At 31.2% G+C, this 13,816-nt stretch overlaps 1 protein-coding gene across 3 annotated transcripts; it reads left to right on the top strand.

Moving 5' to 3' along the window:
- The first annotated feature begins 6,416 nt into the window (after positions 1-6,416).
- LOC120193809 lies at positions 6,417-10,922 on the top strand. Of its 3 annotated transcripts, none has more exons than XM_039196240.1 (15): positions 6,417-6,761; positions 7,104-7,231; positions 7,333-7,404; positions 7,488-7,601; positions 7,765-7,833; positions 7,927-7,983; positions 8,494-8,547; positions 8,626-8,688; positions 8,836-8,898; positions 9,014-9,178; positions 9,253-9,342; positions 9,974-10,066; positions 10,166-10,227; positions 10,353-10,482; positions 10,673-10,922. In XM_039196240.1, exons 1-14 carry the CDS (start codon positions 6,599-6,601, stop codon positions 10,432-10,434), a joined length of 1,275 nt encoding a protein of 424 aa, XP_039052171.1. In that variant the 5' UTR covers positions 6,417-6,598; the 3' UTR covers positions 10,435-10,482; positions 10,673-10,922. The 3 variants fall into 3 exon arrangements, with proteins under 3 accessions (XP_039052171.1, XP_039052173.1, XP_039052172.1); XM_039196241.1 differs by having other exon boundaries at positions 6,425-6,761; positions 9,974-10,054; XM_039196242.1 differs by lacking the exon at positions 8,836-8,898 and having other exon boundaries at positions 6,419-6,761.
- The last annotated feature ends 2,894 nt before the right edge of the window (positions 10,923-13,816 follow it).

The raw sequence follows: 13,816 nt of genomic DNA, 5'->3' as shown, positions 1-13,816 counted from the left end.
ACCGAAATTTATTTGGTTCGGTTAATATTTTCGAAAAAAAATTTAGTTCAGTTAACGGTTAAAGAAAAAAAAAATCGATTAATTCAGTTATGATTAATTCGGTTCGGTTCGATTCTATTTTAACCGAATGAACAACCCTAACTATTTTTGGATGACTACGATGACAAAATGATCCCTTAAATCAAAATTATTTAAGGCTTTAATATAAGAATTAGACAATGTATGTACATCAATAAAAGTTCTTACAACACGCAAATGAGAAAAAATCTTATAATATTAAAAAATAAATAAAAACTATTATGATAATCATATTAATATTAAATTATAATAATAATTATTATATAAAATACACGTATAGTTAATAAATTATGTTGAAACGATCTTTTTGGTTATTAAATTTTTAGAGTTACAAAATGAACATTAAATTTATTGAAGTGCTATAAATGGCCACTGCAAACTATAAAATATTAATAAATTCTGAAAATTTTAAATATCCTTTTATAACAGCTTGATAAATTAAATGGTCATGTCATAATAGTTCAATCAAATTTAATGATCATTTTATAAACGTTGAAAGTTTCATGACCGAGAAAACCATTCTAACATAGTTTAGTTACAATTTATGTACTTTGCCGATTATTATTTCATACTAACTATCACAATTGGCGACATGAATCCAAGTGTTAGTTTTTCGAGGATGAGTATTCAATCAAAATGATTCAAGTAAAAATTTGTAAGTTTTTTAGTTTACGAATATTATTTTATTATTCAATTTTTATTAAAACTTTCTTTAAGTCGAGCCGAATAAAATATATTTATTTGATTTTTTGTTTAAATTTTAATATAATTGTTTATAATATTATTATATTAATTAGCTATAATTCAAACGACTTTCTAACTATATTTGATTTACATTTATATTATTTCATGTTAATTTTTACATGTATAAGAAGTGGCGGAACATAGTGGGGCCATGTCTCCCACAAAACAATGTAAAATTCAATTTTAGACCCTTAAAATTTAAAAAAAATTAATTTTGGCTTCCACAAATTTTTTAAACTTTATATTAAGCTTTAATTTTTTTGAAAGATCTTAATTAAACCCCTCCCATAATTTTTAAAAAAATTCATTAAGCCTCTCTAATTTTCAAAAATTTTAGTTATATCTCTTTTTTTAAAGCGTAAACTGAACTCTTCAAAAATTTTGAAAATTTAAATTTAAACCTCTACATTTTTTAAAATTTTAAGTAGCTCCCGACTCAATTACCAAATTTCGCCACTGTGTATAAAGTTTTTAACATTATTCAATAAATTAAATATCATCTAAAAATATATAGCACAATTATTATTTTATTTTATTAAACAAAAGATTTTTATGATAAAGTGTTGACGAGAGTATGAAAGAATTTATGGGAAGAAATAATTTATAAGTAATTGCAAACAAATAATTAAATTGAATAAAATGTAAAGTTAAAGTAATAAATTACAAAAATATGACATTTTTTGTAAAAAAAAAGTTAAGTAGCATAGGTATTCTACAATGTTAGAGGAGCATATAGTTTAAATTAGGGATGAGTGTATGACTCAAGCACGATGGGTTCTGACATGACTCAACCCTATTAGTTAATATATATATATATATATATATATATATACAAAAATTGTGTTCAAATCAAGCTTTTAGATTATGAGTTTAGGGTGGGTCTGCCTTAAGTTTAGGATAAAAAATATTTAACTCGACTACAATATAATATAATTATATATTATATTTAAGGATAATTATGATAATATTTTTCTCTACAATATTATCTTTCAATTAGATCCCTAGTTTATCAAATAAAAATAACAATTATATATATATTTATTTCGGGAAGAGTCAGGTACAAGTTTTTATCTCAAAATACGAGTTAGATTTTAAATTAGGTGTAATCATTTTAAACTCATTAAATCTGATTTTCGGGTGAAGAGTATATTTTTATCAATAGAATTGAGTTGACAAAAAAATTAACTCATGCCAATAAAAAAAAAATTAAATGAAGGTGAAATTTAAGGAAAAACTTTTTTTAAAAAATAAAACTATATGTGTGTTATAAATTTAAAAATTATTTTTTAAAATAATGATATTCCGATAAATAAACCTTTACTACCTCGTTCCCCTAATCAAAATTTGTTAAAACATTTCCCCTTACTCAACTTATTTAATTGTACAAATATCAACGCTCTTTTCTTCTCACACGCCACCATGTGTTTCGCTTCATAGACTCTTTAGAATCTGTCCTTGCACTTATTCTGCAAATGGCAACCCAAGGGTTTAGATCTAATACGAACCAATTCGTTTTAATAATTAAAAGATCATGAGTTCGAGTATTAATAGCTATAACAGAGTGATTAAACGTTCATTATTAAATGATTGAGAGTATTTAAAATATATATTATTTCGTAATCACCTTAGCTTAATAGAAAAAATATTTATAACTAACGTGATTAAGAGTATTTAAAACAATATTATTTTAAAATCACTTTTGTTTAATAATAAAAAGGCTTAATGTAACTAACGAGGTTAGTTCAAGTGATAAACAGTTTGATATATCTTAAGTAAGATCTCAGGTTCTAGTATTTGTGTATGCAGAAAATCTTCGACGTGAGACTCACACACCAAAACCAGGTGTGCGACATGGGACCTAAATTTTACCTCAAAAAATGATTTAGTGCCTAAAAAAATTTTGCTAAAAATTTGGTGCCTAACGTTATCTCAATTACATTTTTAGGTACTTCCATCAATTTTTTTAATAATAAGAACTTTATTTTTTAATTAGAAAAGAAAGAAAATTAAAAAAACATAATTTATTTACAACTGAAATTCAATGAAATTACAAAAAAGTCTATAAAAATAAAATCTTTTATTTCAACCCATTACCAACCGTAGAACGCCAAAGGAGCACCGACGAAGTGACGACGAGGATGAGTTTTGAGCGCAATTACACAGTGGCTCGAATGATAGTGCTGGTGTGGCTTAAAGATGTTGGGATTGGTCGAAATCGATGAAAAAAACAACGGTAGCGACGAACCTTCGAATGCTTCTTTACGGCAAACGGTGGCAGCTTATGGTGAAATGCCAATCGGGGTTTGATCGAGAGTTAATATCTGTGCTAACGACAATGGCAGTGATGATCACATACGACCGACCAACTACCGTGAAAGGGGAAAAGAAGAGGAAAAAAAGGGGAAGTTGGAAGAGAGAAGGGGGAAATCGGGGGCTACAATGAGCACGTGGTTTTTTAATTAAAATATATTTTTTTAAATTTAAAATAAATTATTAAAATTATCAAGACTTGGCACATTTCACTTAACGATCAAATTTAACAGCCTTACGGTCGAGACAGCTAAAAGTACTCTGATAAAAGCATTAGGTACATAATTTTAACAAAAAAAAATCTTTAAATATTAAAATATTTTTTGATGTAAAATTCAGAAACTTATTTTTATACTAAGCCTAACAAAAAAAATTTTACGAGCCTAAACCAAGCCCACCATTATTTTATGGGAACGGACCGCTGCCTAAAATCACTTTCAACCTACCACCTATCAAAATATCAAATTTTATTATCAATTCGAATCTCAACAACTTTTAGGGTTATTAATAAAATAAGTGCCCAATATATATAAATTATTGAATAGACGTTTAAATTATTTTTTGATTAATCTATGTGCCTAATGTTACTAACGTTATCTATTTAGGTGTTTGGGCCATTAACGACGTTAATTTTCCCATTAATTGATACGTGTCACAATTTGATATTTAATTTTTTTAAAATTAAAAAGTTATATAATTTTAAAGAAAGTCATAAACATTTTGAATTAATCTCAAAAACTTTGAAAACTCTCATTTCAACCCATAAAACCACACCAGTCGTCATCATTTGCCTTCAATAAAGCTCCACCATGCCTCATCTCCCTCGATGACCAAAACCCCATGAAAATCGTGATCCAATCGACATTTTATACCCTACAAACCCTATGATGAAAATCGCAATCTCGATGACTAATCGACGACAACTATGACAATATATGACTAGGAGGATAGCAAAGACTACATCAGTAGTAGTGGTCGTGGCCAGAAAGGGGGTGGCGACAGATTAAGGATATGATTGAGGGATTATAGGTATTTAGGGCTTGTTTATAATTTAAGAGAAATTAGAGGTTTTTATTATATAAATATAATAATATTTTAAAAATAAATATTAAAATATTATATTATGACACAAGTCACTTTACGGAGAAAATTAACGTCGTTGATGGTCCAGACACCTAAATAGGTAACATTTGTAAAGTTAGGTATCTGAATAAGGCATAATGCAAATAAATACCACTAACGTTTGGCACTATATGCATTTGTGCCCAAATCGTTTTTTTTAGAAGTTCTACCCACAACGTTTGATTACGAGGCATAAGTCCCCCCGTTGGATGGAATCCGCCAGTCAACTGACGGTCAACGGGTCCATACGACGTGGCATGTACATGTAGTCATCGATGATGACATGTCATACACATGTGGTTATTGATGATTACGTGGCATGTTCATATCGTAGATGATGATGACGTAGCAGATCCACGTAAACTAAATGCTGACGTGGCATGTACACGTGTGATGCTACGGCATCAATTTTTTTAAAATTAATTAATAATAAATAATTATTTTTTATTAAATTAATATCAACCAATCAGATGTTGCCACGTGGCACATGAGTTTTTTATTAAATTAAGAAAATAGGGATTAAATCTGGGTCTAAAGGATGAAAGCCTTGATACCTAACCATCACGCTAAGTCACTTGATTGTTATTGAATGACTAATAACAACATTTAAAGTATATTGTTGCCATCAAAACCACCATTAACACAATCATTTTTAAAAAAATATTATAGTTAGATTTAAATTGTTATAATTATTTGAGTAAATTTAAATTATTCATAGGTATTTTAAAATTTAAATTTATAAATTGATATGGGTCTTAATTAATTTTAAATTTATAAACTTAAAAAAAATCATATAAAAATTGATCTGGAGATAAACCATAGGTTTTTTTAAAGTTTATAAATTTAAAATTAATTTAAATTTTATCTTCAATGGTGTATTTCATGTGGCAGCTTCAATGAAATTCGACGTCAATTCGAAGGAGAATATTTGTAAATTATGCTCTTTTTTTATCTTTAAAGCATTTTCATTCACGTTTCGACAGTTCATCAATCTAACATAGCATTTGATTTTTCCAAGAATCCTATGTTAGATCAAATATCATTTACCCTGCAATCAAAGACACTGAAAACCTCCTCAAACCTTGCTTGAAATCCAACACTGTGAAAAGGGTTGTTTTCACATCTTCCATAAGCACTATCACTGCTAAAGACATAAATGGAGATTGGAGATTGTTGTTGATGAATCAAAGTAAAATTTAAAAACTAAAATTTAGAATTATAATTAATTTTAAATTTATAAACTTTATAAATGACCTATGGTTTAGTCCCATATGAATTTACTTACAATTTTTTAAAAGTTTATAAATTTTAAATTAATTAAGACCCTAGATCGATTTATAAATTTAAATTTAAAAAGACCTATGAATAATTTAAATTTACTCATATAATTATAACAATTTAAATTTAACTATAATTTTTTTTAAAAAAGTGCTTGTTTTAATGGTGGTTTTGATGACAACAATATACTTTAAATGTTGTTATTAGTCATTCAATAACAACTAAGTGACTTGACCTGATGGTTAAGTATCAATGCTTTCATCCTTTAGACTCAAATTCAAATCTCATAGATTGTAAAATTTGTAAAGGTTTAATCTCTCTTTTCTTAATTTAATAAAAAGTTCATGTGCCACATGACAACATCTGATTGATTGATATTAATTTAATAAAAAATAATTTATTATTAATTAATTTTAAAAAAACTGATGACGTGACATCACACGTGTATGTGCCACGTCAGTATTTAGTCTATGTAGATTTGCCACGTCATCATCATCTATGATATGAACATGTAACGTAAGCAAAAATAATGACATTGAAATGTCACGTCGGATGGATCCGTTGATTGTCAGTTGACTGACTGATTCCATCCAACGGGAGACTTATGCCTCATAATCAAACGTTGTGGGTAGAACTGTTAAAAAAACGATTTGGACATAAATACATATAATGTCAAACGTTAGGGATATTTGTTTACATTATGACTCTGAAAAAGACAAAAAAACAGTTTATACACTTATTCAAAAATTTAAATATAATTTAAATAATTATTTTAGTATTAACCCTTATTTTTATTACGTACAAATAATAAATAACAAAACAATTGCCACGTTTATGTAGATGGACAAGATCGATATAGCAAAAGATTTTTCTTTTCTTTCCTTCTTCCTGTTTATTCTTCCAGAACCAATAATTATCTGATCCTCCATAGGAATTATCGACAGCCAACAAGAAACAAATAGGAAAAAATAGGAGAGAAACCCACCACATTTAGTACCGGCGAAGAAGGAAGTTGCCGCTGTGAGTGTATCTTTAGGGTTTATTTTTCGCGGCGTTTTCGGGGCGAATGACAGCTTCTAGGCTCTTGATTTTCTCCCTCTTTTTGGCCCTAATTTTCACCCAGATTAGAGCCGATGTCTCAACCGAACCACTGATTGAATCCGACGACGCCGGTTCTTCTGCTCTGAAGGCGGAGTTGGATCAACTGAAGTCTAAGATCCGTCTTCTTGGTTAGAGTTCTTATTCTCGATTCTTTTATCGTCGTGATTACCTGTTTTGCTTACTTTTATCGTTATCTTCTCTACTCGATCCTATCTCAGATTCAAACCCTTTTTACTTTATGTCCACTGGTACATATTAGTTCAGCTTGTTTATACTTTTAGTACCAACTGTTGTGACGAATTCGATTTTTCAGTTTTGGGTTATCTACTTCTTCATATCCGTTAGAGCGGCTTAAGCTTCATTCTGTATTTTTTAATTTTTTTATTGGTGAAAGTTAAATCGCTTTCACATGCGGATTTTGTGTTAATCTTTTTTGATTAATTACAATTTGTTTTTTTTATTCTACAAAGAATCAAATGTCGAGGAGAAAATTCGAGAACTGAAAACCAAAGACGGGAAAATAAAGGAGAAAGATAAAATTATTAAAGCCAAATCTCACGGCATCGCATCGTTGCAAACTGAATTATCATCTCTTCAGGTCTGGAAGTTCTGTAATTTTTTTTCTCTTGGTTATAAATTACTCGTATGATGATGAAAAAGAGATTTGGCTTCTAAAATATTTACTTTGTTGTTTCTCAGAAAAAGGGAACCTCGGATGCTGATGAGCAAGTGCGAAAAGCTCATGCGCAGGCACTTGAATTGCAGAAACAGGTAGTTGCTCGTCAAAGATGTTTCTAGATTTACAGGTAAATATATATCTTTTCAGCATTCTGATGGTACTTCTGGCTGTCCAGGTTGATAAACTTAAAACTGAATTAGAAGCAAAATTAAAGGAAGCAGATTCCTTGGAAGCCCGAGTAAATAAAGCTGAGAACAAGTTGAATGAATTGAGTTTGAAGCTAGAGAATGTAAGTTTTCTTTTTCATTGGTTTGCTAGAAGTTTGAGGAATTCCAATTGTCTTGTTGTTTTGCTCTGCTATCCTTTTTTTTTAAAGTGGCACATATATGAATACATTTATTTTGCTGTATGTAGTATGTCGTAACCCATTTGGAATTATCTTCATTTTACAGCTTGAAAATATCAATAAGGAGCAGGTGAACAAAATAGCAAAAACTGAGCGAGCTCTAAAAATTGCCGAGGTATTTCATGGCTAACTAGTTGCAATGTCATACTCTGAGCTAGACAATGGTCCTGGAGCTATTTTTCTGACTAGATTATTATTATTTTAATAGGAAGAATTGATTAAGACAAAGCTTGAGGCCACTTCAAAGGGAAATGAACTGATGGAGGTATTTTGTTTAGTTCATCATTCTATGCTATCTGTTTGGAATTATTTTGAAATTTCTTTCATCAAATTTTTTTGAGTGAAATCAATAAATTGTTTATACTATCTGCTGGTTGAAGCAATCTTTCTTCAGCTAAAGGAACTGGTAAATGTTGTGAACTTCTGTTTTGTAAGTTTCTCTGGAAGGGATTAATGCTTTAAGGAAGGGAATTGTTGCTTTAGATTTGGTTTGTACCTTCCAGCCTTTATATTGATGGGCTTTTTTTATCTGAAGTTTCTATTTTATTGGAGCTATCTTCAATGTCTGGAACTGTAAATTGAAAATTTTAATTAGAATTATGATGTTTATTTTATCAATTTATCTGTACTAGGTCAAAATAGTGTGCATGTGACTGTTATCGATTATTAACTGCAGATATTTTACCTACAAAGACCAAAAGCTGTAATGCAGTTAGTGAATTCTATAAGCATGTATTAAATACTAAATAGTCTAACTAGTAATGATTGCAATCAGGTTCACAGGGCATGGCTCCCACCTTGGCTTGCTATGCAGTTAAACCATGGTCAGGTAAAATAAGAGTAATATTTTTATTTTTTGTATATTATAGATCTTTCTCTTATGATTCTAAAAGCTTTCTTGCTGTAGGCCTTCATTAGGACACATTGGACTGAGCGTGGAAAACCGGCCATGGATATGGTGGTGCAGAAGGTATTGGTTTATTATCCTTTACAGCCACATGGTGCCTTTTAGATCGTACTACTTTTAACTTTTACGTGCCAAATATCAGAACAAGGTGCTGCATTAGATTATGAAGTACATCATACTATTACAACTAAATGTTCATATTACATGCAGGCTCTGGAGAAAAAGGCCTTAGCTGAAAAGTGGGCTGAACCCCACGTGGAAACATTTAAAACTGTAAGATTCTTTTAAAACTGCTATTTCCAAACCAAATCAGGAGCTTATGTATGATTATATGAGTTTCTTACTAATCATTAGTGTATTTTTATGATCCTGATCTTTGCACTTGAAGAAATGGGTTCCAGCTATCAAGGATCAGTGGGTGGTGGTAACTGCACATGCTGAACCACATGTGCGATCACTAAAAACAAAAACTGTTGAAGTTTATGAGGCATCAAAGACTGCAGTAACTCCTCATGTTGTCAAAGTTCAAGAAATAGTTGATCCTTACTTCCAGGTATGAGATGCTCCACCATGTCTTTTCGTCCATGTTTACATGCATGTCCTAAAGCACATTTTTCTTGATCACAGGAAACAAAGAAGTTCAGTAAGCCATATATTGATCAGGTAGTTAATGCTTATGGGACATTTTTGGAATCAGCAACAACATACCATCAACAGGTATCTATAACTTTTAGTTATTTTTTGGTGTCTCTTTGTGAACTATTGTTGAAAACAATCCGGCAAGGGTATCTATGTTTAATATTCAGTTGTTTTGTTATGTTGTCTTAGTAAAGTTGGCTTGATAATTTTCTTCTTCACATTTTAGAGGATTAAGAATTGCACTATACTTTTTTTTGCATTACTAGATAATTAGTTTAAGTCTTCCTTTACTGGTAAATGAACTTTAAATTATTTGCTTGGCTTTGGTGTAATAGTCTCCCAACTTTTGTTGATGTTGCATCGGAAAAGTTGTCTTGATCATTTTCCTCTTACATTTTAGAGGATTAAGAATTGCACTATACTGGTTTTTGCATTACCAGAAAATTAGTTAAGTGTTCCTTACTGGTAAATGAACTTTAAAATATTTGCTTGGCTTTGGTGTAATAGTCTCCCAACATTTTTGGCTTGTTATGTTTTGCTGCACTGCATAGAATGTGGTTCAACCGGAGTTTCTTCCGGTAGGGTAAAGCATATAAATTACTTATAGATGTTGCAGAACTTTATTTTCTTGGAATCCGGTATTAGTGTTTTTGGATTTTTGTTGCTTTGCTACCTTTGACTATTGAACTATTGCTGCCTCTAATATTAGGTTCAAGCTTCTGTGCAAGAGACTTTGAAGAAGCATGAGCTGACCAGGCCTCTTGCAACCAAAGAGCTCGAGTGGTTTGCGATATGTATATTGGTTGTGTAGCATACCTTTTCCAATTATTGTCAACTGAAATCAAGTTATCTAATCTGTTCTTATGCACAAACACATAACTTACCGTTCTTTTGATATCAGGCATCTGCTCTATTGGCTCTACCTATTACTATTTTGTTCAGAATATTTTCAACCGTTTTCTGGTCAGTTTCTTAATTATCTATGTAGTCTTATGTTGTTCTTATAAGACTGCTGTAGTTTGCTGCCAATGTCCTCTTCACCATGGCAAAAACTTTCATTTTTATGGCAAAAACTTTCATTTTTGTAGCAAAAAGGAAAAGAAGCATGCTCGACATGCTCATACAACCCATGGTCGTCGCAAGGGCAAAAGGGGGCACACGGACAAGTAGACTGCATGCGTTTGTGTTTTGGTCTCTTTAATGTTGGAAATATTAGAGGTATGCTTCTGCAATTGCATAAACCAAAGATCAGGGAAAACTTTGATAGAAGAGGCTGGTATTGAAAATGTAAATTTTAAATCTTCCATTTGGAGATCTGCTGTGTATACCACCTTGAGGAACATTTCATCTCGTTCTATATCGATCTGCAAATTGGTATGCTAAATAATTTGTCTTTATATTTTTGCAGGCTAGCTGAACGTGTTGTTTTTAGAGGGTCTAGGTTATCAATGTTGGACAGGGCTTTGTCATTGGAAGTGACAAATCTCTTATTACCCCACAAGATCCCTTGTTTTATTATTTTTTGTGGGTGGGAGAAATATGAAAAACAAATAGTTTAAGAACCCTAGTCACGCTACATAGTTGAAAACTTGAGGTCCATGGTTGTTGTAGTTGTGTATTTTATTTATGTTAATTTCATTTCATCTCGTTTTTATTCTTATGGATATTCTCAAATGAAATAACTCATCTCTGTTTCAGAACTTAAAATACTTTGAGACATCCATGGGGATGTAGATGTAGTTTGTGTCAAAGGATTGATGTTTTTTTTCCTTCCTGATTTCTTCTCATTAGAGAGATTAAAAAAACGAAAAATCGTAATCATTTTTAGGATTAACATTGAACCAATTGTTGTAATTTTTTTCCTTCTATTTTCATGTATATTGTTGAAGTGTCTAAACAATATCGATAATTATCTTGAAGTTTTGGACCAATTTAAAATCTAGATTATAATTTAAGAATATTTGATAATTAATTTTGACAAATAAGAATATTTGATAATTGATACAGTTAACACTTAGAAAATAATATATCCCAATATTAATATAATTATTATTCGTATGCATACGTCCAAAAACCCGTAAACAATTGTGTAAAGAAATCAGAAAAGCTGGACATTTACATCTCTCTCTCTCTCTCTCTCTCTCTCTCTCTCTCTATATATATATATATATATATATATATATATATTGCTATAATAATGTTATTGGAAGAGAAATCGGAGTGAAATGTATAGGGTAAAACTGGGAAATGAGAATAGGTTGATCCAAGAGAGATGGGAAATGGGAAATCCAAGGTTTGAATGGTTCTCAAAGAGAAGTTGAATGGACAAAGGAGGTGGTGGGGAGCTAGGGTTGATAATAGCAAAACAGGCCATTGCCTTAATTAATAGAGAACAAAAAAAGGTGCATATTTACATGTCCATACAGAGACATAAATGCACAGCGTTACGTTATACTTACCTCTTTACACTGAATAAATACATTGAACAAGCAAAACAGAAGAAACGGTCCCCACAAATACCACTAAGAACACAGCTATTTGACAATTGGCGTTTGCTAGCTGCTACTGGATCTCTCCATTCACTCGCTGATCCGTTCTCTCTGCATTTTCCGAATTCCAAAATACAGTTTTCAGGTGCAGACAGAGCCAGGCAGGTCTTCGTTGATTTCATTCTTCATCTTTCTGCAGTATCAATTGCATTCTTGCTCCCCTGTTTTTCTTTTGTTATGCCTTTTCCAATACGAGTTTTATTCTTTTCCTTCATAATTTCTCATTCTGGCTTTTCTTTTTTTGAAAAAAGGCTCCATCTGAGTATTGATTGAAGTCGCATTTCAATCGCAAGTGCAAATCTGAATTTCCTATCAGCCTTTTTGTTTTAGGTAATGTCAAATTTTAAAAAATCGGCTGATAAACAATGCTTGTAGGATTCAATGTATCACACGTATGCTTCAAAAGCCTAACATATATTGATATTTCAATTATCGGTTATAATGTCAACTCAAATCTTCTGTGTTTGGCTCTTAGTACAATCTCTGTAGCCGTATTGTAGATTGTTGGAATTATGTTTCACAAGCTGAAACTCTATTAATTTTTTCAACAATGTTTTCGATATTTCTGATGGTTATCATGAATTTTTAAGTATCGTCCTTTTGCTTTGTAAGGCTTTTTACAATGCCTGTATCCATTGGCTTTGATGCTCATTTTATTTCCTAATTTTAGATTATAGCGTCCGAGTCTAATAACCTTATCAGAATATAGTAATGGTCCTTGCACTCAACAATGAAGATGGTCAGATAAGGTAACTGGGTGGTACTTTCAGATTCTGACATGTTCCGTGCATGGCAGCAAAGTGTAAAAGATATGCTTGTCAGGTCTGGTTTAAGAAAGCGATCGGATCTGAAGAGGCCACTGTGGATTATATATTGGTAACTTTTGTGATCATATTATTGATTAGTGCCTTGTATCTTTCCTCTATCAAGTTCAACAGCCTGCTATATCTTTTCATCCGGAGATTGTTCTTTGTACCCCCAGCCACCATTTCGTTCTAGGGAATTAAGTGATAAAGAGACAATGTCTCAGGTTGTAATTAGGGATATCCTAAACTCACCTCCTACGCAATCAAAGAATTCAAAAATTGCTTTCCTGTATTTGACTCGGGGGACACTACCTTTCGAGCCACTGTGGGATAAGTTCTTTCGTGTAAGACTTTGTTCCTTGGTCATCATTTCCTTTTACTTGATTTTGCATCAGTTATTCAACTTTTGTTTTGCAAGTACTGCCATCGCTTCTGTTAAATTCTATGTGGTTGCTTAGATGTTTTGTTCTAATCGTTGATTCATCCACCAGTATCTGTTTTGAAGAGAGCTTTAGATGCTTGCAGAACAATAGTTTTCAACTCTATTTTTAGGCTTTTTAAATATGCAAGCTGACCTACAATCTGTCTTTCCTTTAAATGTTTCCAGAAGGAAACAAATTAAATGAAAATGTTGATAAATACCTTTTCTTGGGACTGATGCACACTTTAATAGCTTGTTTTCAGATTAAATTAGTTGAGAAACAGTTTGAAATTAGGAATTCTTGATAGAAAGTTTTGATCTCTGTGGCCTTGAAAAAATAAATCGTTACTGTTTCAATGGCAAATTCATATATTTCTTAAAAGATGGTATATTTCCTTCCTCTAGAACTTCAAATTTTATCACAAATCACATAGTTTGATCTTTTGCTACAGGGCCATGAGGGCAGGTTCTCTGTTTACGTACATGCTGGAAATTGAAATGACCGCTTTCAGATAAGCTTCACAGGTTAATCCTTTTACTGTAGAAACATGGCTTTGATCTTGTTACAACTTATGCAGTAATTTTCTAAAGCCCTAGATGTGTGGCAATGGCTGCAGTCTCTCTAGTTGGCATCTGACTAATGTTTATTTTGTGTTACTTTTCGTGCTTAAATGTTATTTATTTGTTCATTTTTACTACTGAGTTACATGTTTTTAGTGTAGGATGATCATTGCTGAAAAATGTGCAAAAAAGTCTAAAAATTGCAATTTTTATTC

Source organism: Hibiscus syriacus, unplaced genomic scaffold (assembly GCF_006381635.1).
Source record: "Hibiscus syriacus cultivar Baekdansim isolate YM2019G1 unplaced genomic scaffold, ASM638163v2 tig00116997_pilon, whole genome shotgun sequence".
NCBI lineage: Eukaryota > Viridiplantae > Streptophyta > Magnoliopsida > Malvales > Malvaceae > Hibiscus > Hibiscus syriacus.
Note: the sequence above shows the minus strand (reverse complement) of the source record. Positions and strands in the feature narration are given on the sequence as shown.